Source organism: Helianthus annuus, chromosome 17 (genome assembly GCF_002127325.2).
Source record: "Helianthus annuus cultivar XRQ/B chromosome 17, HanXRQr2.0-SUNRISE, whole genome shotgun sequence".
NCBI lineage: Eukaryota > Viridiplantae > Streptophyta > Magnoliopsida > Asterales > Asteraceae > Helianthus > Helianthus annuus.
Window position 1 is genome coordinate 176,584,902 of NC_035449.2, and position 24,395 is coordinate 176,609,296.

The following is a 24,395-nucleotide window of genomic DNA, read 5'->3' on the forward strand; positions in this document are numbered from 1 at the left end:
ATGACACTAAACCAATTGACTCACCTATTACCTTCTTCTTCTCAGTTTTATTAGGTTCGATCCACATTTCTTAACTCAACTACTGTTTTCAAGTAACAAACGTGAAGTAAAGAATGTAATCATACTTCAGACGATTTGTAGACATAAATTTAGCCCTTTTAACAATTGCGTAACCGACCTATTTAACATTTTTTTTATATTTTGATTTTGTTAACCATCATTTTCCCATCCAAATTTTTTATCTTCAATGAATGAAGCTTTTTTGCGTAACAAATAGAAAAGGTACCACCTGCATTAACATCATTATAGACATTATGTATCTACTAATTACTTTCAATAAATAGATGGTAATGATTATTGATATTGTTTTATGTGAACATATTGTGGTGATTCTTAAACAACGACTATATTATCGTTACCATATGGTTAATAGTATTATAATGTAAAAGGCGGTGCTTGTATTTCATAATGTTTAACATACGCTATTTCTTTATATCTTTTTATTATGAATTTAACATATTGTGTCTATTTTGACTTAAGAATACAGCAAATGGCAAGTAAGAGAAGATTTAAAAATACACCGTTGATTGATAATACTTTAGTTGATTGATAATACTTTAGTTGGGGAATCATCTAACAGTAAGTTATTTTAATACAATTGATTTTGTTAACAATTACAATTACATGTATGCCATATGATATTAATATCTATATATACTCATACGTTACAAAATGTTTGTATAGGTACGCTTCCGAGAACACCGTTGTCCAATATTTCCAATGGTAAATTTGACATATTACAAGTATTTATTTATTATTGGATCAATTTATATTTATTTATTGTACAATATAAATATATTTCTAATTTGTTTATTTTTTTGAACCACTAATCTAGGTATATCATTCACTCCTACACCTCAAACAGTTATTGGTATCTTTTATATTTCATTATTTTAAGTTATTTAATGATTGCATATCGTATGTTGTGCTTATAGATTTTTTATATACATAATTTCTTAGGTACAAATGATACAGTTTCATTAACTTACAACTCAAATGGTATGTCCTATCTTAATGTAACTTAATATGTGTTATCTCATTGAATACACTTCTTACGTAGTTATATTAGTTTGTTATACGAATAGGGTCTAATATATATAATATTATGAAATTGAATATTTCAGGATTACTTGCTAAAGAAAGAAGAAAAATGCGCAAGCTTTATCTAGATAGCAAACGATCGAATTCAAAGAAACAAAGTACTGGTCCATTTAGTAGAGGATGCTCAAAAGTCGTTAATCGATCTCAGGTCATTGACAAAGAGAATTATAATCCAAATATTCCTTCATCATCTAATAATTTTCACACAGTGCGGAACTTGAAATATGTAACCACTACAGCATCATCAAGTACCATAACGACCGGTACGTTATCTCATCAATTTTTATTTCTTATTATAGTCTATATATTTTTATAGTCAATTTAATGTTAAATATATCTCACTAGCTATTATGTGTTTCTTGAATAGGTGGTCTTACTTTGAATAACCAATTGAACCCTTCTACAAGTTCTCGGTTTTCTATTGTTTCAAACATTGTTACACAAAACAGTAACTCCATTGGTCAATCTTCCTCAACGTTAACAAAGCTCAATTCAGGTAAACAAAAGCTTTTACCTAAGAAACGCCGTATTGATCCTATTCCAATGTTAGATCTTACTTCTGATGATGAGAATGTAGACTTTGTTCCCATTCAAGACCCTTCTAAGGGTGTCTCGACAGGTTATAATAATTCTGATTATTAGTACTTTATTTATTAGTTAAATAAACTGTATTCCTTAATTTATTCATTATTGAGTGATCAATTTGTTTTTTGTCAGATTATTTGGATCATGGTAATCAAAGCCTTAAATGTGAGATGTGTGATTCATTGCTATGGACTGACGAAGGTGGTAAAGGGAGAATTACATTGGGTAAGTTAACCTATAGCTTATGTTGTGGTTATGGAAAAGTGGAGCTTCCGGATTTGAAAGAGCCTTCTTCAATATACAAGGATCCATTTGCAAATTCTAATGAAAACAGCAAGTATTTTCTAAAGAATATCCGTCGATATAATTCTATGTTCGCCTTCACATCCATGGGTGGAAAAGTAGATTCGAGCATCAATAGTGGTAGGGCACCATATGTATTTCGTATAAGTGGACAGAATTTTCATTCATTAGGTGGTTTGGTACCTGGACCTGGAAAACAGCCAAAGTTCTCCCAGCTTTATATTTATGACACTGAGAATGAAGTTTCAAATCGAAATAAGTTGTTCAGGTATTTCATACCAACTATTATTCTTTTTAGTTTTTGTAATTTACCAATATATAGATGTTATGTTATGTGCTATATTTACTTAACACGTTTTTCTTAATTCACAGTGACTCCACAAATAAGTCCGACTTGCATTTAAAGCAAATAGATCTTCATCTCATAAAGTTTATAAAAGACTTCCTGGATAATAATAATCAGTTGGTTAAAAGTTACAGAATAGCAAGAAACCACTTCAATGATAATCCTAATGAAAACTTCAACTTCGTATCATTTACAAAAGAGATCTTGATGGTCGTACTTACAACTTGCCTTCATCTTCTGAAGTTGCTGCATTGATTGTTGGTGGTATCCAAGAAATAGTTGACCATCGTGATATTGTTGTTGAGTCTCACACTGAAGCTCTTCAACGAATAAGTGAACTTCATCCATCATATCTTGCACTTCGGTATCCAATTCTTTTTCCCAATGGTGATGACGGATATAGAATAGACATTCCTCATAGGGATGGTATAAGTACTTTAAAGAAAATTCGTCCCAAGTGTACAATGAGAGAATTCTTTGCTTATAGAATCCAAGATCGATCAACTTCATTTTCGCTAATATTAAATGCTCGCAGATTGTTCCAGCAATTTTTGGTTGATGCATATACCATGATCGAGAGTGAAAGACTTAATTATATCCGTTTTCAACAGAAACATCTTAGGTCTGAAACATACACAAATCTTCAGAAATTTAAGAATGAAGGAAAAGAGGATCTATCTAATACTGGGGTACGGTTAGTACTACCATCATCTTTTACTGGTGGTTCTCGGTATATGCAGCAAAACTATCTAGATGCTATGGCTATATGCAAATGGTTTGGATATCCTGATTTTTTCATTACGGTGACATGTAATCCTAAGTGGCCAGAGATTATCCGATACCTTCGAAATACTTCTATTAAGCAAGCGGACAGACTAGATATTATGTGTCGTTTGTTTAAGATGAAACTGGATTCAATTATAAAGGATTTGAAGGACAAGAAAGTGTTTGGAGCACTAAGTGCAGGTATAAATACAATTTAAATATTATTATTATTATTATTATTATTATTATTATTATTATTATTATTATATTATGATTAATTTTATGATTAAATTTTTACAGTTTCTCTAATATCATTATTTTTTTGTAGCGGTTTATACTGTTGAATTTCAAAAACGTGGATTGCCACATGCTCACATTTGTATATTTTTGAAACCTGAATCCAAGCTTCTCTCTGTTGATCATGTAGACAAATTCATTTCTGCTGAGATACCAGATAAGATTGAAGATCCCGCTCTTTATGCTCTTGTATCCGAATTTATGATGCATGGTCCATGTGGAAATGCAAATCCCAATTGTCCTTGTATGGTTGATAATAGATGTTCAAAAAAATTTCCAAAAAAATTCATTAATGAAACAATTACCGATGCTGAAGGTTTCCCTGTATACAGAAGAAGAGATAATGGAAACACCATTATCAAGTCCAAAGTTCAATTAGACAACAGAAGTGTCGTTCCATATAATCCGCTTCTTTTGAAAAGATACCAAGCTCACATTAATGTAGAATGGTGCAATCAAGCGGGTTCTATCAAATATTTGTTTAAGTACATTAATAAAGGTCCAGACAAAGCATCGCTTGTGGTGTCAAATGGAGACGGTACAGATAACGAACAAACAGCAAAGGATGAGATCAAAGCTTATTATGATTGTAGGTACGTTTCCGCTTGTGAAGCTTCTTGGAGAATATTTGCAAATGAAGTTCACTATAGGTTTCCTCCAGTTATGAGACTTCCTTTTCATATGGAAGGTCAACAAAATGTTGTGTTTGGTGCCGAAGACGAAATTGAAGAAGTGTTGGACAAGCCATCAGTCTCTTCATCCATTTTTTTAAAGTGGATGGAGATGAACAGAAATAATGAAGAAGCACGGAAACTTACGTATGTTGAGTTTCCTACAAAATTCTGTTGGAAACTAAAAGATAGAGATTGGGCAGAACGTAAAAGAAAATTATTACAGATTGGACGCATTCATTCTGTTTCCCCTGCTTTGGGTGAACCATATTTTCTTAGAATTCTTTTAAACAAAGTCAAAGGACCAAGATCCTTTGAAGAAATTAGAACTGTTGATGGACAGTTGTTTCCAACCTTCAGGGATCCATGTTATGCTATGGGTTTGTTAGACGATGACATGGAATACATTGAAGCTATTAAAGAAGCGAGTTTTACGGGAGATGGTCGTTATATTCGTGCATTGTTTGTTACTTTGCTCTTGTCAAACACATTATCAAGACCTGAATTTGTTTTCGAACAAACATGGAAATACTTGGGGGATGACATTTTATACAATAGGAGAAAAGAAACAAAGAACAGAGGTTTGCTTTTGATTTATTACGCATAATAGTATTCAGATTTAATATTTTTCACATTTTTTAAATGGATTTACTATTTTCTGTACAGATCTTGTAATGTCAGATGAGAGATTGAAGAACAAGACATTGGTGGAGATTGAGAAGTACCTCATTCGAAATGGGTCGTCTTTGACACGATGGAAAACAATTCCTTATCCTGATTACGATTCCTTTGCTGTTGGAAACAATCGTCTGGTTGACGAAGAACTGTCTTTTAATGTTCCTCAGGTACAGAGCGAGTTAGATAGTCTAAAATCTTCATTGACTGACGAACAACTATCTGTTTATAATCAGATTATGACAGCCGTTGAAGGCGACAAAGGAGGTGTATTTTTTGTTTACGGATATGGAGGAACGGGGAAGACGTTTTTGTGGAAGACGTTAGCCTTATCCGTTAGGTCTAGAGAGCAGATTGTTCTAAATGTGGCTTCAAGTGGTATTGCTTCACTTCTAATGTCAAGAGGTAGAACGGCTCATTCTAGATTTCACATCCCCATAAATTTAGATGAGAGTTCTATGTGTCACATAAGGCCCGATGGTGATGTAGCTTATCTGCTTAAGCAAACTAGGTTGATTATATGGGACGAAGCACCCATGGTACATAGACATGCGTTTGAAGCTTTAGATAGAACATTTAAAGATATTTTGGTCGATAAAAGCAATCGTCAGTCGGATGTTTTGTTTGGAGGTAAAGTTATCGTGTTTGGTGGTGATTTTAGACAAATTCTTCGTGTTATTCCAAACGGAAGTAGGCAAGAAATTGTTAACGCTTCGTTGAGTTCATCCTATATATGGCCCCATTGCAAGTTACTTACTTTGACCAAAAACATGAGATTGACTGTTGGTGTTTTACCATCTACAGTCGAGGAGACTAAGAGATTTGCCGAATGGCTTCTTGATATTGGTGAGGGTAAAGTTGGAGGGGACAATGATGGTGTAGCAACTGTAGAAATACCCTCTGATTTGTTAATCACAGATTCTTTGGATCCCATCGAAAGTTTGATTCAATTTGTATATCCATCTGTTCTTGAAAGATATAAGGATCGAGATTATTTTTCTGAAAGGGCGATTCTGACACCAAAAAACGAGGTGGTACATGAAATAAATGATCGACTACTAGAATTGTTTCCTGGTGAACAAACAGAGTACCTGAGTTCTGATAGTATATGTGCGACGGAGAAAGGTATCGATTCATTCCAACAAGAGTTGTATTCACCTGATGTCCTTAATGGTTTAAAGATATCTGGTTTACCTAATCATCGTTTGGTTTTAAAACCTGGAGTTCCAATTATGCTTCTTAGGAACATTGATCAGCAAAATGGTCTGTGTAATGGTACAAGGTTACAGGTTACATTTCTTGGAAAGAGGGTTATAGAAGCTGAAATTATATCAGGTGCTAATGTCGGAACCAGAACATTCATACCAAGAATTAGCATGATTCCCTCCGACAAAAAGATTCCTTTTGCTTTTCAAAGACGACAGTTTCCTGTTGCTGTGTGTTTTGCTATGACGATCAACAAGAGTCAAGGCCAATCTTTATCTAAGGTTGGATTGTTTTTAAAAGAGCCCGTTTTTACACATGGCCAGCTATATGTAGCATTATCAAGAGTTAAATCAAGGGAAGGTGTGAAGATGTTAATTCTCGATAAGGATGGCAAACCTACCAATACAACAACTAATGTGGTTTACAAAGAAGTGTTCACACACTTATGATATGTTTCTGAATTGAATTTTCATTCTAATAACTTTAATAAAAATTACTTGAATGGTTGATATTACTTGAATGGTTGATATTATTTGTTTTTTATCATATCACCTTACATATTTTGGTGTTGATTAACAGTAAGTAACCTCGGTGAGTTATAATTTTGTTGAATCACTACTTGAATACCATTTCACATATTCATAAAAGTATGGTATTTTTTAAACGATTTGTTAATGTTTGTATTTGTTGTCTAAAGTTATTTCACTAATACATAATTATCACAAAGTAACAAATAATGCATAACATTTTTTGTGTGGGTCAAAGGGAAGTTGGGCCATTATGAAAACACTTTTTTTTGCCTTTAGAACGTTTAAAAATAATCAATTGTAGCCCAAGATATGATTGCCCCATTTGATCCAATAGAAACAAAAATAAACACTTTCACCAAACAATTTAATTGACCCCTTATTTTAACTTATTTTTGTAAACTTCCCGCACTAAAGGCATTTCAAAATAATAACAAATCGAACAAACTTGCCGCAAGTCATTATTCCATGTAAAAAGTTAATAATTCTACGTGAAACCTTTAAACACACATGGAGGCCAATTTGGAATATTATTCAAACCGAATAAAAAAAATTTGTTAGTAAGGGAAAGAACACACTAATTAGTTTATAAATTTTACTTATGTATTATTTTTTTAATTCAAATATAAATTTTCCTATCCCGGGATGTTCCCGGGTGATAGCCTAGTGTATATATATATATATATATATATATATATAGGGAGCCGCTAGAATGAAAACCACCTCGAGTTGTAAGAACCGCGAGAACTACACCCCACGGAGCGCCGTTCGCCATGATTTTTTTTTACAAGTAGATGTGTATATTATAAACACAGCCGTAAAAAATATGGCGAACGGCGCTCCGTGGGGTGTAGTTTTTTACACCACAAGTTTGGTGAAAAAAAAAAGAAAAAAGAAAAAAAATTAAAAAACACCAAACTTGTGGTGTAAAAAACTACACCCCACGGAGCGCCGTTTGCCATGATTTTTTACGGCTGTGTTTATAATACACACATCTACTTGTAAAAAAAAATCATGGCGAACGGCGCTTCGTGGGGTGTAGTTCTCGCGGTTCTTACAACTCGGAGAGGTTCTCATTCTAGCAGCCCCTATATATATATATATATATATATATATATATATATATATATATATATATATATATATATATATATATATATATATATATATATATATAGGGGAGGGTTATCTTGAGAACGCTAAATATTGCGAGAACCGTGAGAACGAATGAAAAAACCAATCAAAACAATTTTTTTTAATACAAACCTCATTGTAATTAAGATACAACATCAAAACAAGGATTTATAACATCAAATAATTCATTTCTCCTTTCAAAATCACTATTTTTTGATTTTTTACACATGTGTAAATATAATAGATTTACACATGTGTAAATGTCAAACTTACACATATGTAAATTTTCTTTATTTACGAATTCACGTAAATTCACGTAAATTTAAACGTGTAAATTAAATTTCTAACATTGTATTCGAATAATAATGATAAGTGTAGAAAAAAAATTGAATTTGAATTGTTTTTGAACAAGTTCTCATGATTTTTTCATTTGTTCTTACGGTTCTCACAATATTTAGCGTTCTCATTTAAACCCTCTCCTATATATATATATATATATATATATATATATATATATATATATATATATATATATATATATATATATATATATGTATGTATAGATATGTATGTATGTATAGATGTATGTGTGTTAGGAGAGAGGAGAAAGGCTAGGCTAACCCGGCTGTGGGGAGCCGCTTGAGCCGGGCGGACATGAGGGGGGTGGTGTGGGGGACCGGCCCCCATACCCATTAGTCTAATCAACATAAAAAATATTGATAAAACGTTTCACACACTATAAAAAATAACAGAAGAAAATTATTACTCAATTGATTATATAAAAACGGATACAGATCATCAAATCGAATAATAATATTTAAATCAATACTAAAATACAGTAACGTTCGATATCCGCTTTGACTTTTAAATTTGTCTCTTTTACATACTTCTTTCTTCACTCTCCCTCTTTAAGATTCCACATCTCTCACCATATAACCTATCTCCATCTATTCATCCCCAAAATGGACCAAAATCATGAACTCAAACTCACCCAGATGAAGAATTATGTTCAAAAGCTCGGTTCTTCCACAGAGGTAACCAATTAATCAATCTCAAAACCATCATGATTGCTAATTTTCCAACACAATGTTGTTTGAATTCTAATCCGCGATGTCGTTTTGATTGAATATAGAAGTATGGAGACCCGAGTTTAGAGAGATTCTTGATCGCGAGATCGATGGATCCAAATAAGGCTGCAAAGATGTTTGTTTCATGGCAGAAATGGAGAGCTTCGTTTGTCCCGTTGGGGTTTATTCCTGATTCGGAAGTTACTGATCAGTTGGAGAGTAAGAAGATTTATTTGCAGGGTTTGTCTAAGGATGGATACCCTGTTATGGTGGTTAAAGCTTGCAAGCATTATCCTGCTAAAGATCAGCCACAATTCAAGAGTAATATCTTTATTCTCTCTTATCCGTAGGCATAAAGCCCCTTGTGGGGCGTTCTGTGACACGTGTCATGCCACGTCACACGGGGGCTTTATGAGGCGTTATATCACTAGAGACCGTAGTCATAAAGCCACTACCCATCATTACCTAATTATTAATTTTCAATTTTATTAATTAATTATAAAAAAACCTTGTTTTTTTGTGATTGGTCAAAATTTTGAAAAGAAACTCCTTAACGCCGCGAAATGCATGGCGCCTCCCCCTTTTTTTGCCCCATAACGCTGCCCATCGCGGTGTGCGGGGGCGCTATGGGGCGTTATGGCCCAAAAAAACCCACTCTTCGCGCCCCACTACATGTAGACTTATTGTTTTGAGTTAAATGTCATTTTAGTCTATGTGGTTTAGATTATTTTGTCAATTTAGTTCAAAGGTTTCATTTTTCGCATGTGGGTCCAAAAAGGTTTCACCGTTGCCATTTTAGTTCACTGGGTTAACTTCATCCATTTCTAGTTAACAGAATTACATATAAATGACTAAATTGTCCTTCTCGTTAACAAGAAAAATGTATGAAGCTAACCTACTGTACTAAAATGACAACGGTGAAACCTTTTTGAACACACAGGCAAAAAATGAAACATTTGAACTAAATTGACAAAATGACACAAACCACAAAGACTAAAATGACATTTAACTCTATTTTTTTTTCGTTTCTTATTTAAACATTGCGGGTGTTAACAAGTCAAAGTGTGATCGTTTAAGCTCAAACTTGGCTGTGCTCACCTTGTTTAAGTTAAGAGAGATCGAGCTCGCAATTTGCTACTAGTTTTTTTTTTTTTTTGTTAGAACTTAAATCGGGCTGGACTTGTTTGCTATTGCAAAGGTACAATGAAAGTTAGAAGAAATATAACATGTGGACATGTTAGCATATGTTAAATAAAAGGGAAAATGTCATAGAATAATAATCAAATTTTAAAAGTGTTCTAATTAATTCATTTGTATCATTTTTGTCCCAATTAGATAATTTAACATTCAAATCGAGTCATGTACATTTTTTCATGTGTCAAGAAAAAATGCAACATAAGAAGCCAGGATTGGATTATTTTAATATATGAAATTATATATTTTTTTTAAATAAAAACATTTTAACTACAATAAAAATAAAAAAAACAAGTTAAAATTCATGTCATCACTCGACGTTAGCATCAAATAAAAGAGAAAAAAGAAACAAAATCTACATCATCACGGTTACATATGAAATGAATGAGAAAACCATTAATTTTAATGAGAAAAGAATGTTGAGTGACCTGGTTGGAACACTTTTGAAACTTAAGTGAGCTAATTAGAACACTTTTAAAACTTGGTTACTATTATACAAAGAATTTTTTTTACAAATTAATACTTATAGTTTAGTTGTATATTTTTTACATGTAGTTTAGTTGTATATTTTTTACATATAGTTTAGTTAGTTCATCATTAATGTCGTATTCAAGTTTATTTTTTTACAATTTTTTAAGGGGCAAGTCCATTCTTTATCATATGGCAATCTTTTTTTTTTAAATTCAAAAAATCAACATATAAAATTGTTTATATAAAATATGTTGACTTCTTCATTATTGCATTATATTCTATAAGTTAGGTGCATGACTGAGGCACTTAAATTGGACATATAATTTGATCATGTAGTCGGTAGATTTCTTCGAACTTTGACTAGCAACATTTCACTATTTATAAACCAAGTATTTTTCCTTTTGACCAACATCTTAGAAACCGTTGTTTAGTAATCGAACTGATCACGCTATTGGATTGGTAAAAAACACATTATTATAATTAGTTTTAAATTTTACTAAAAATCATGTAAAATTTAAATTCTTTATTATTTGAAACTTTAAAACAATCATATTAGTATGTCAATTATATTTAATAAAATACGTATAATGTTTTTTTTAATGTATAAAATAATGAAAGGGGATGGGAGATATTTACACTGTGTTCCAGAGTTTACTAACGGAAGGAAAGGAAAAGAAACAAAAAGAAAGTAAAAATATTTTGTGTTCCAAAGTTTCATTTAAGTAAGAAAAAGAAAGGAAAATAAAACATGTCGTGTTCCCGAGTTTTATTTAAGGAAGGAAAAGAAAAGAAATGACAGGAAAACTAGTCTAAATTCTTTAATTTTTCATTCCTTCCGATTTAGGAGGAAACGGTGGGAAAACCATCTTTTTTTTTCCTTTCTCATCCTTTCCTTTCTCACTTTTGCTTTCTTTTCTTATCCCTCGTTAAGTTAACTCGGGAACAGAGCGTTAATTTCGCTACCTATAGAAATGAAGGGGTTGGGAGATATTTAGTTTAGCTGCCTATAAATACAACACCAACTATTATGGAGGTTTCATCTTTACATGTTATTGCATTTTTAAATAAAAAGATAATATTTATGAATTTTTAAATATAATATGGACATGTGAATAGATTCCCAAAGATTTTGCTTCGGATTTAATACACCAAAAATTCAACTATATATTAATATTAATCAGATTGATGAGTTTCATGCATCATTGTTGGTAAGGTTAATTGGAATTTTGGACATCTCAATCAAGATTCAAGAAGGTTATAAAAATCCATGAACTTTTATAAAAAAAAAAATGAGCCTTTAAATTTGTGAGATATCTTTGTATGGCTAATCACTAATGTACGAAGCCTAATACACCTTTTTCTCCTTAAACACAGAATTTGTGGTTCATCTCCTTGATAAAGTAATTGCAAGGTATGTTGTTTCTTGGAGTGTGATTTTTATTGAAATTTGTGGTTCACAATACGCGGTTACAGGCGTAAACGAGCAGAGTTTTCTTGAGTTAACACTTGACTCGTTACGAGATCTATCTAAAATTGGAGTTCACTAGTTTGTTAGTAGTTTTTCAAACTCGAACTCGGCTACTTTATTACTTATTAGTTAATTACCTATATTAATCTATAAATTTCTAATATACATTTATGATTATAACCCTTTTAAAGCATATTTAATTAGATTATTTTTATAATAATTGTACTTAAATAAAAAGTTAATACATTTATATAAACAATAGACTTATTTAACCTAGTAAGCCTATACAAGCTCATGGTTTTTGAAGCTTGGGTTCTATCTTGTTTATAAAATGGGCTCTAGTTTAGGCTTAAGCTCGGACTTGAGCTCCTTGAAGTTCAGATCGAACTTTTTGGGTATATACGTTTTCAACCCCCCGGTTCTATAGAAATTTTTGGGTATATACGTTTTCGATCCACAATCATTCGGGTCAAGCTTCGCCACTGCCAGATGTCCGATTGATCATATGACTAAAATTTGACCAAAAATGGTGTGATTGGTATGATTTTTCCATAGTATGCAAATATGATTTTTAATAAATATTTTTGTTCAATGTATGTAACCGGAAACATTTGTGAAATTATGGTGATGTTTTATAACTATTTCTTCTTTAAAAATAAATAATATAAAAGCGTCAAGCTTATCTTGTTTTGCTCGTTTCAGAGGCTTTAAAGGGAAAGAAATAGGAAACGAGAAGGCAATTGCTGTTCTTGATTTGGATCAACTTGGTTACAAAAATGTTGATGCTCGTGGATTCATCACTGGATTTCAGTTTTTACAGGTAAATCAATTTCTTCGTTTTCGCCTGTTCGAACCAGAGGCGTTTATGGTCTGGTTTGGCTGGCTTCGATGAAGACTCTAGGCCGAACCGCTAACTATGGTTTTGAGAAACAGCAAATCAAACCGAAGGGGTTGGATGGTCAGTCGGACTCTATTTTAAAGTCAGTCGGACATGTTAAAAATCATTTTTTTTTTATTTTTTTCGGCGCTTTCCCTTATAAATACTTGTAGAAGCAATTTTAATAAAAAAAACTAAAAAATAAAAAAAAACAGTTAAAAAAGGCTTTTTTTTTTACAAAAATGATTTTTTATTCGAATAGTTTCTACCCATTTTTATAAGGAAAAACGTTGAAATTTAAAAAAAAAATGATTTTTTAACATGTTAAGTTAATTTTATAAGATATATTTTTTTAACTGTTTTTTCAACATTTTTTTTATATTTTTTAGCTTTTTAATTTTTTATTAAAAATGTTTCTACGTGTATTTGTAAGCAAAAACACCAAAAAAAACTTAGAAAAAGTTGATTTTTAACATGTTAAGTTAAATTTTTAAAAGTGTTCACCGGTTCCACACTTTTTGAGTATTCCCCAATGAACCCTCCCCATAATACATATACATAAGTATATAACTATATAAAAAGGTTGAATGGCGGGTTTCAAGTTCTAAACCATCAAACCACCACGCCAACATATCAAAATCGGCCAACTTGCTTCGGCTTGGACGGTGCTGTTGATTTTAACAATTTATTTTGATGATGAAATGGGACCATATAAACCAAGAGTTTGACGGTTTATGAACACTCCTAGTTCATCCAGCTATCCAAGTCACTTCGATCATTTTATTAACACAAGCTCTCTTTTTTGTTATCTTGGTTTGACTTGTTGTAGGCATATTACCCCGAGAGGTTAAAAAAGTGTTACATTTTAAATATGCCATGGTTTTTTGTGAGTATTTGGAAGATGATTTCTCGTTTCCTAGATAAAGCAACTTTAGAGAAGGTATGTTCTATCTATATTCTACTATTCTTTTCATGTATTTTTTTAACAACTAAATTTCACTTTATCCGGATTTGAACCTTGGTCTTCTCTAAAGAAGTTTTGCCTCATGTATTTGATAAAAAGTGTTCTAAATTTTAATCTTAATAAATTGCCGGTAATATCTTTTAATATAAAAAATAGGAGAATCATGGGTTGAGACACCGATAGCGTAATAATTTTAATGATATGTTAAAATACAGAAAACTTAGCCCGCTGGTCTTTTTTTTTGAAAGGAAAACTTCATTAAAAACACACCAGAACCCGAAGACCGGGCCAGGAAAAAACAGACTACCCCTACATAATTACAAATTTACACCAGTTGTACCACGAGATTACATTGCATTTCACTCTATACTTGTACCAAAGGAAACCCAAAGACCTAACTTCGCTGAAGATACTATCCACCTTGACTTCCGCATGAGAAAAAATCGCCCGATTCCGAGCTAGCCAGAGGCATCAACAGGAAGTGAATATAATACCTTGAACAACAGCCCTTTTGTCGATGTCAATGTTACTGGATTTGTGAATTTCAAGCAAGTCTTTTATGGAAAAAGCAAAGATCGGGGGGACGTGGCACCACCGACTAATCTTTTGCCATAGGACCACCGCAACCGCGCAAGAAGTGAAAAGATGTTCAGCCGACTCCTCGTCCGATCTGCAGAGAGGACAAAGACCGTCCCCAACCCCAATACCCCTTTTCTGAAGCGCGTCGTACGTCGGGATCCTACACATTTCTGCTCTCCAGACGAACATATTACACTTTTTAGGAACCCACTTACACCAGTCCAAAACAAAGCTAGAACAAGGGTCAGACTCCCTCAAAACTTTCCTAACTGATCGAACCGAAAACTGCCCCGAACGATCCCCTTTCCACCTCCAATCATCGGGCCTAGCATTCAACGAGACAGCAGAAATAGCAGCAGCGAGAGAGTTCCACTCGGCAACCTCCTCAACTAAATCCGGGTCGTGTTTCCAGAGCCAGGTCCCTTCTATCCGATCCCGGACCGTACAGGTCTTCACCATCTCCAACACAAACAGATTCGGATAAAGGTCTTTTAAGGGAATCTCGTTCAGCCACGGGTCAAGCCAGAAGAGGATACTATCACCCCGACCAACCATACCCCTAAAAAAACTCCGCAGCGGCAAAGAACCCGAAACAGGCTTGTTAAAAATAGAAACGATATTGAGCCAAACTCCGCCCGCTGGTCTAATATATGATTTAAAATAACTATCAAATATAAACAACTTTTAATGTGTGAATGATGCAATAAATAGAGTAATTATTACAGTTTTGAAGTAGCGTAATAATAATTACTCAAAGATCAATTGACACATTTATCCTTAATTTGTACTAGATCCCATCCCTAATTGACATCAAAGATTTATTTATAGGTATTCGCTTTTTCCTTAAAATTATATGCAACTTTGCATCAAACAATCATCCCCTCCAATCCCATGTCCATTGGGCATCCCCTATAATTTATCATGATACGACCTTTTTGTGGCCAACTTTTTCATAAGAACGAGACAAGGATAATGTTCTATCGTCCATTTGTCAAACCGCGGCCACCACCCACATCCAACCACCGAGCTAACGGATCTCTTCACTTGATAAGATCGATTACTAAGCCTCTTTGCCTAATATATAAGACCACATGTGGTTACATTTTAAAACCAATTAGATAGTGGGAGTAGCTCATCATCACATATATAGACATTCACTTTCTTCTTAAACTAAAGATTCAGTTTGGCAAATCCAAATGAAAATGGATAAAACATATAAATTCTTTATATTTGGGTATGTATGTAAAAGAACAATGAAAGTTCATCAGTTTTGTGTACATATTTTGTTATGCTTTTGTGCTTCAAAATAGTTTTTCTAAGGTCGGTTTGTGTGTACGAATGCAGATTGTTATAATTAGCAACGAGGACGAGAAGAAGCAGTTCACTACAGAAGTTGGTGAAGATGTCTTGCCCGAAGAGTTTGGTGGGCAGGCAAAGCTTGTGGCGCTTCAAGACGCTGTATTGCCACCTCTAGAGGATTGACCCAAACTATAAATGTCCCTAAACCATAGCTTAATCTTAATAATCTCAAACTACATCTTGTAACCACTTTTAATAATAATGTGAGTTTTTAATCACTTCCAGTATCTTACTTGAGAACTTTGGCTGTTAAAGTCCAAAATAATTGGACTTGGAGAAGAGAAGAGGTTGATGGGAAATTCTATCTTTAGTTTTAAACCACCACTTAATGATCAAATCATAGTCACCTAATTCGTGGTTCGCTCCGGTTCGGGTACGCGGTTCGGGTTCGCGATTCGCTAGATGGCACGAATTCGGTACGGAAGGGGGTATGTTCATTTCGGTACGATCCGGTACGCTATTCCGGTACGGTGTACCATTTATAATGTTCATTTTATATTTTTTGTGTATAAACTTATAAGTTTGTAGAGTAAATGTAAACTAGTAAAGATATTGGGAGTTAAATGTTAAAATAAAACAACTAGTTTTGCACTTTATATGTAAAAATTTAAAGCTTTACGGACTAAATGTAAAGTAGTAAAAGATAGGGGGTTAAATGTTAAAAGTTTCTAAACTTATTTAAACCTAAAGTTGAAACCCAAGTTACGCACAAACGCTATTCTCCTTCTTTCCTGCCGATATTGCAGCACCTGTATTCTCCTTCTTTCCTATCGAGATTCGCTGTGTGGTTGATAATTCTGTTAGAAATATGATCATCTATAATATTTAAACTTTAGTTATGTTATAATATTCGAACAATATGTATGTATGATATGTGAACCGATAGCTAGTGTCTTAGGATAAGTATGATAAGCGGTTCATTTGGATAAGCGGGTATTGATAGTTTAAACATCCTATAATGGCAGTTACCCGCCAAAATCCAACCGCCAAATTATGATGTATTTATATGTAATACCGGCAATCTTTTGCCGGTTACCAAGACATTTTCCTTTCAATATAGAAAGTGTCCTCTCAAATCTTTGTTATTCATTCATTCGAATCTGCACATTCAAATCACCATGCCTGCAAACAAGTTAGTTTCATCCGCTGCACAAGTACACTCTACTGCAGATGGTGATGACATTTCGGTTGTCCAACATAGTGGTATCAGAGCCATGTACACTACCAGATCTGATGCAGAAATCAAACCAACCGCAACGACATTACCATGTCAACATTGTTCTGAAGAGAAGAATGAAAGAAAACAGCGAAGTCGACGAGAAAGAATATGCTATTACTGTCATTTGCCTGGCCACCAGATTTACACATGCAAATCTAAGGAGAATGATGAAGAATCGCAACTAATAAGGCAGGCGATAAATGCTGGAACAAGAACACAGAATGATGAAGTTCATTGCCGAGATGAGATGATAGTAACCGGAACCGACGGTGGGCAATGGAAAGATTTCTGGTATGTCAATCCGACATTCAACCATCATTTTGTAGGTAACATAGATGTTTTTAAGCGTGTAAAGCATATTATGGGGGTAGAAACCAGATCCGGCATGAACAATTTCTTGTTCATTCGGGGAGTGGGGGTAGTAGAAATGAAAACGGGAAATGATACGCTGAATATTCCTAGTGTGTTCTACTCACCGGATATCGATCGAAATGTGTTAAGTCTTGAACAATTAACTCTTCAAGGCTTCACGGTTCGTCGTTCCGGTGACACTTGCAAAATCTTCCCCATGTTCTCGCCGCCGGTAATGAATACGAAGAATAGTGAAACTGGTTTAACAAAAGAGGAGGAATTGGGATCAAAAGAAAAGAAAAGGTTGCAAGAAATGTGCGGCATCGATGATGAATTTAAAGACGAATTTCTGAATTCGTATTTTGAAACACTAGATGTTTCAAACGAATTAGAAAATGATTGGAATCTGATGATTCTAAAAACCTTAGAATTCAGGGATTTTTCCGATTGTAAAGCATTAATAAATATGCTTGATGATCAAGAATATGTTTTCAAATACAAAGGAATTCTTCAACAAAAATTTGAAGAGATGATTCATTGGTTCCTATATGTATATATGGGAATCACGTCAAGACCGGTGCCTCCTTATTTCCCGGACCAACGGAAAATAGACTTATTAAGTCTATACATCTTGGTGGCAAAAGATGGCGGATATCGAGAAGTTACCACCGAGAACATTTGGCCCATCATAGCAAAAGATTTGGGGTTCGAGTACAATGATGGAGATTATATGAGGATTACATATGCAATGTATCTTGACGTTCTCGAATACTACTACAAATTCAAATCAGTGCAGGAGGCTGTTCATGTGAAAGAAATGGTGAACGAAGGGGCTGAATTCTCAGGAAATGCATACAGGAAGACATGCAGTGAAGAAATGAATCAAAATGAACAGGCTGATAATGCTCATGCAGGTGACAATACAACACAGTTTGCGTTGTTTGCTGGAAATGGATGGGAAGATAACTGGAACTTACACAAGAGAAGGAAGCGGTTCAATTTCAGCTACATGAAAAAGGCAGTGGACGACGCCAATCAGAGCGTAATGAAGAAAGGTTTCAACATAACCAAAGTTTAAGGGGGTTGTGTTAGAAATATGATCATCTATAATATTTAAACTTTAGTTATGTTATAATATTCGAACAATATGTATGTATGATATGTGAACCGATAGCTAGTGTCTTAGGATAAGTATGATAAGCGGTTCATTTGGATAAGCGGGTATTGATAGTTTAAACATCCTATAATGGCAGTTACCCGCCAAAATCCAACCGCCAAATTATGATGTATTTATATGTAATACCGGCAATCTTTTGCCGGTTACCAAGACATTTTCCTTTCAATATAGAAAGTGTCCTCTCAAATCTTTGTTATTCATTCATTCGAATCTGCACATTCAAATCACCATGCCTGCAAACAAGTTAGTTTCATCCGCTGCACAAGTACACTCTACTGCAGATGGTGATGACATTTCGGTTGTCCAACAAATTCAATATGTGGTCGCGAATCACCTTGTAGTGGCATCAGTTGAAGGAAGCTCTGAAGCTCTGGAAACATGAATTGGAATGATCCAAATCAACGAATTGAAACGGCGAATCAAACCCTAAGTTCGCGAATTGATAGCGAATTGGGTCGTATACGAATTCCGTACCATACGAAACGTACCAATTCGAAATTCGTGCTATTTTGGGCGAATTCTTTGACTATGGATCAAATATCATTTTTCTTATGTCGATTGGATGTAGGGGTGTTCATCGGTTTGGTTTAGGGTTTATTTGGTTTATTCGGTTTTCAAAATTTTATACCTCAAGCCAAAAACCAAACCAAACTAAATTAGGAATATGCAAACCGAACCAAACCAAATTCAATTCGGTTTGGTTTCGGTTAGAAACCATATAAACCAAATTCAACCAAATTGTACCTAAGTGCCTTTTTTCCTAATTTATATTTATGTTTGTGTTCTAGCTTCCAAACATCAAATCAACAACTAATTTAAACCTAACAATATATAAATAAAAGATATAGCAAAATAAAACAAACATATCTTTAAAGTAGTCATACACACAACCACAAAGTTAAAACTTCAAAACATAGATCATATAAACTATAAATAGTCAACAAGTCTAATGACACAAAACATAAATAATCTTCCAACCATGGGGATACATATAATTAGATATTAGACTTAGTATTTTAGGCTAATAAATTGTATATAGCTTATTAAACATTATTATTTTTATTTAATAATTAATTAAATTAACGGTTTATTCGGTTATCCAAATAAACCGAATAAACCAAATAAAAAAATGTGAATCCAAAAACCGAACCAAAAACCATATTCACAATTCGGTTTCGGTTAGAAACCAAACCAAAAACCGAATTCATTGTTCGGATCGGTTTATTCGGTTACGATTCGGTTTACGGTTTTATTTGATTTCGTTTTTTTTCTGAATACCCTTAATTGGATGTATAACTTGTTGTGGTGTTATTAATATATCAACTTAATTTAACAAAGTAATATGAACTTAGTGACACAATGGGCTCAAATGTAATACATGTTTTGCCGAATGAAGGGGTTGGTACTTGGTAGTGGAATAGACCTGAAGTAAGCACCTTATACAAACCCTTTTAAAGGAATCATTTCCGGTTTTATTTCTTAACACATTTTTCTACCAGACACAATAAAAAAACAACTATTAATGTTGCAATGTATTGTAAAGTCGGTTGCTAAGTAAATAAAGTGAAAACTACTTCTAGACGATATCATCATACTAAAGAGCGGGAAGGTATGAAGGCTAACACATTCGATGATTAAATTGTTGTACATGTACAAACCAATAGAAATATGAGTGGTTTAATTGGTGTGTTTGTCATTTGTTATTAAATTAACAAATACAACATTTGACCTGTAAGACCACCCGTAGTGGGGCGTGATTTTAAAAAAAAATTGAAAAAAAACGCCCTAAAACGCCCCTCCCCCTACTACACCCCGGCGTTACCCGGCGTTTTTTTTGAAAAAATTGTTGTTCGCGTTATAATGAAAACGCCGAATTGCTTTGGAACAAATGATACCCACCAATCAATTATATCCACATGCTCTGACACACCACATGCTGAATGCCCCATGTGTGCTTTTTTTTTCATTAAAAATAATCTGGGGGTTATTGGAATAATGCCCCACTACATCACTTTATGTTATAATGCCCCATGCTGACTGGGATGACACCTGTCGGATAATGCCCCATGGTGGGGGCATTATAACATCTTACCACTATACATGGTCTAAGTCCATATCAAACACAAATAAAAAAAGATAACTACAGTATAAAAGCACAAGAAAAACTCAATCGTGCCCCACCTTTTTGTAAATGTCACAAGCACTTGCGGTTGTATTTTTGAATCACATAACTGACAAAATACTGTTGGATCAATTCTGTTTAATCATAATGGAAAACATAAAAACATACCTGTTACAGCAGACAGTGCAGTGGAGAATCCAGTCAGAGAAGATGACATCGAGTTCGACATAGTTGTCAGTGTGATCTGGTTCCTCCTTAGGGTGCTAACTGATGATGGTGACCGATGAGAACCGAATAGGGGATTCGGTTATGGAGAAGAGGTCGATGATGATGTTATGACTAATAGGTTATGTCTAAGTGTGTAACCTTCCTTATAACCTCTACATAATTCTCCTTATATAAGCACCCAAGAGGAAACCTAATTAGTTAATAAGGGTAATATGGTCCATCAACAATTACCAACTAATTATATTAATAGGTTGTTATATATTTTGATCTATATTATGTAAATGATTATAATGGCTATAGATTAAATATTAATACATAATATATTTAATCTTAAATTCTCCCACTTAGCCGAGTAATCATTTACTATGAGTATTAGATAAGCCTGATCAGGAGTTAACACTCATTTTAGCCTTAAACAAGTACTATAGCAGAGAAATACAGCCATTGAATCATTATGCGACTCAGGACCCCCATTAATCATACTATAGCCTTAATTTAAAACCTAATCATTATGATCAAAATACGTATAAGCCCTTTGTTTGACTTGTAACTTTATTTGTCTATATGCCATTATACCGGTTGAACATATTCTAAGACACATACAAAATCAAACTGAGGAAATTTCATTAACATAAAATATAAGCTAGTACAATATGCTCAAATAAGGTCTTTACTAAATCCCATATTCCGAACATGTTCTTCGTAAACCTTAGGAGGGAGACCTTTAGTCATCGGATCCGCAAGCATATCTTTAGTACTAATATACTCGATACAAAGATTATTTTCCTCAACTCGTTCACGTACAAACAGATATTTTGTTTCGAGATATAAACCAGCTCCAGTCAAACTGTTACTGTTCGAGAAACTAACGGCAGCTGAATTATCACAGTAAAGCTTCAATGGTCTAGAAATGGAATTAACAATTTTGAGTCCAGTGATCAGATTTCTAAGCAACATTCCATGACAGGTTGCGTCGTAAACAGCAATGTACTCTGCCATCATTGTGGAAGTTGTGGTCAACTGTTGTTTATGACTCTTCCATGAAATAGGGCCGCCTGCTAACATAAAATATAGCCCGAAGTGGATTTCTTTTCATCTTTGCATTTGGCAAAGTCAGAATCAGAATAGCCCACCACTTCTAAATGATCACTTCTTCTATAAGTCAGTTTATAGTCTTTCGTCCCTTGCAGATATCGAAGTACCTTCTTAGCTGCTTTCCAGTGATCTAGGCCAGGATTAGTCTGATAACGGCCTAGCATTCCAACAATATAAGCGATATCTGGGCGAGTACAGACTTGAGCATACATCAAGCTCCCGACTACTGACGCGTAAGGTATCTGGCTCATTGGCTCCTTCTCAACCTCTGTTGTCGGACACTGGAATGAACCGAAAACATCTCCTTTAACTACTGGAGCGACGGAGGGTTTGCATTGTTGCATGTTGTAATGTGTAAGCACACGATCTATGTAAGCCCTTTGGGACAATCCTAAGATCCCTTTGTGTCTATCTTGGTGAATTACGATGCGAATGACGTAAGAAGCATCTCCGAGATTCTTCATGTCGAAGTTATGCGAGAGTAACCGCTTCGACTCATGCAACATGTCTAAACTATTACTTGCCAATAGAATATCATCTACGTAAAGGACAAGTATAGTAAAGTTGCTCCCACTCATCTTGAGGTAGGTGCATTGATCCACTTGATTCTTCATAAAACATTGCTTCTTCATGACTTCATCAAACTTGAGGTACCACTGACGTGATGCTTGTTTTAACCCGTAAATGGATTTCTTCAACTTACAGACTAGATGCTCCTGACCTTCAGGTTTAAAGCCTTCAGGTTGCTTCATATAAACATCTTCGTCCAAGTCTCCATTAAGGAAAGCGGTTTTAACGTCCATCTGATGCAGCTCTAAATCGAAATGAGCTACTAGGGCCATGACGATCCTTAATGAATCTTTACGAGAGACAGATGAAAACATCTCTTGATAATCAATTCCCTCTTTCTGAGTGTAGCCCTTTGCAACCAATCTCGCTTTGTAGCGTTCAACGTTCCCATTCGGATCCAGTTTTGTTTTGAACACCCATTTGCATCCTACGGGTTTGACTCCGTTGGGTAATTCTACCAAATCCCAAACGTCATTTTCCTTCATGGATTCAAGCTCATCAATCATTGCTTTATTCCATTCAGAAGACTGATCACTGCTAATGCCTTCATTGTAAGAGATAGGATCATTGAGCTTTCCGGGATCCATTTCAGTCAGGTAGGTAACATACTCATCCCAATTAGTAGGCCTTCTTAGCCTAGATGAACTCCTGAGTGGATTATCGGGTTCAGCGTTGTCTTGGTGTTGAGCATTTGATGTGCCTTCGTCATGAGGTATAATGGGTTCTGATTGTAGAGGTGAATTTGGAGTTGGTGTAGTAGCTTCAGGTATAGTAGTTGCACTGGGTACAAGAGGAGTAATCCGAGTAATGGTAAGCGACGAGTCTCTCCCCCCCGCGTCTTGTACTTCTTGCAATTCTTCGTAAGGGTTGGTACTGCTCCCACTGACCTTGAAATCCTCCAGGAACGCGGCACGCTTGGTTTCAACAATACGGGTGACATGGGAAGGACAATAGAAACGATAACCCTTTGAATTATCAGGATACCCAATACAGAAACAGGTAACTGTTTTAGGGTCAAGTTTCCTTAGGAAAGGATTGTAAAGTTCTGCTTCAGCAATGCAGCCCCATACTTTCATATATTTAAGACTCGGTTTCCTTCCTATCCAAAGTTCATAAGGAGTTTTAGGGACAGACTTAGAAGGAACTCTATTGAGTATATGAACAGCTGCTTTTAACACTTCAGTCCAGAGGAATAATGGCAAATTAGTGTTGGTTAACATACTGCGCACCATGTTCATAAGGGTACGGTTTCTTCGTTCAGCGACTCCGTTCTGCTGAGGTGTACCAGGCATGGTGTATTGGTTCACAATCCGCTGGCCCTTACAAAACTCATAAAATGGACCAGGAGCTTGACCCACATCAGTATGTCTTCCATAATATTCACCGCCTCTATCTGATCTCACAACTTTAATTTGACGATCTAATTGCTTTTCAACTTCAGCCTTATAATCTTTAAAAGTTGTTAGAGATTCAGATTTCTCCTTAATAAGATACAAGTACATGTAACGAGAATAATCATCAATAAAAGTGATAAATGAAGTATGTCCTGTTATGCCAACGATTTGGTAGGGACCACTAATGTCAGTGTGAATGAGTTCTAATAAATTAGAGCTCCTAGTGGCACCTTTCTTATTCGCTAATGTCATTTTACCTTTAAGACATTTGACACATGTTCCAAAATCAGAGAAATCGAGAGGAGGTAAGACTTCATCCTTTACGAGACGATTTAATCGTTCTCTTGAGATGTGGTCTAAACGTTGATGCCACAACATGGATGAAGTCTCTAAGTCTCGTTTCTCTTTCATCTTTGTGAGTGATTCATTAATGTTATATGACAACAAAGACTTGGAAAAGCCATCATCTAGTTCTAATCTATAGAGACCACCATCCAGAATACCAGTACCATAAAGAACAGAATCATAGAGGATAGAGAGTTTGCGATGACCATGGGAAACAATAAAACCGTCCATGTCTAACTTTGGTC

At 34.5% G+C, this 24,395-nt stretch overlaps 2 protein-coding genes across 2 annotated transcripts; both read left to right on the forward strand.

Moving 5' to 3' along the window:
* The first annotated feature begins 550 nt into the window (after positions 1 to 550).
* LOC110925278 lies at positions 551 to 6,458 on the forward strand. Its single transcript, XM_035986368.1, has 8 exons — positions 551 to 557; positions 1,185 to 1,424; positions 1,529 to 1,780; positions 1,879 to 2,317; positions 2,422 to 2,478; positions 2,595 to 3,361; positions 3,489 to 4,709; positions 4,795 to 6,458. The coding sequence occupies exons 1-8, from the start codon at positions 551 to 553 to the stop codon at positions 6,456 to 6,458; spliced, it is 4,647 nt and encodes a 1,548-aa protein (XP_035842261.1).
* Positions 6,459 to 8,550: 2,092 nt separating this feature from the next.
* On the forward strand, positions 8,551 to 15,889 carry LOC110922800 (sec14 cytosolic factor). The gene is made up of 6 exons (XM_022166996.2): positions 8,551 to 8,704; positions 8,803 to 9,058; positions 11,777 to 11,813; positions 12,573 to 12,690; positions 13,577 to 13,687; positions 15,635 to 15,889. The coding sequence occupies exons 1-6, from the start codon at positions 8,633 to 8,635 to the stop codon at positions 15,770 to 15,772; spliced, it is 732 nt and encodes a 243-aa protein (XP_022022688.1). The 5' UTR covers positions 8,551 to 8,632; the 3' UTR covers positions 15,773 to 15,889.
* Positions 15,890 to 24,395: the final 8,506 nt, after the last annotated feature.

What these genes read in the sequence shown, in the direction of transcription:
- LOC110925278 (XM_035986368.1), top strand. An exon ending in ATAGATCTTCATCTCATAAA is followed by an intron (nt 2,479 to 2,594) that starts GTTTATAAAAGA and finishes CATTTACAAAAG; the next exon opens with AGATCTTGATGGTCGTACTT. An exon ending in GTTTGGAGCACTAAGTGCAG is followed by an intron (nt 3,362 to 3,488) that starts GTATAAATACAA and finishes ATTTTTTTGTAG; the next exon opens with CGGTTTATACTGTTGAATTT.
- LOC110922800 (XM_022166996.2), top strand. Translation starts at nt 8,633, where the DNA reads ATGGACCAAAATCATGAACTCAAACTCACCCAGATGAAGAATTATGTT. An exon ending in AGATCAGCCACAATTCAAGA is followed by an intron (nt 9,059 to 11,776) that starts GTAATATCTTTA and finishes CCTTAAACACAG; the next exon opens with AATTTGTGGTTCATCTCCTT. An exon ending in ATAAAGCAACTTTAGAGAAG is followed by an intron (nt 13,688 to 15,634) that starts GTATGTTCTATC and finishes GTACGAATGCAG; the next exon opens with ATTGTTATAATTAGCAACGA.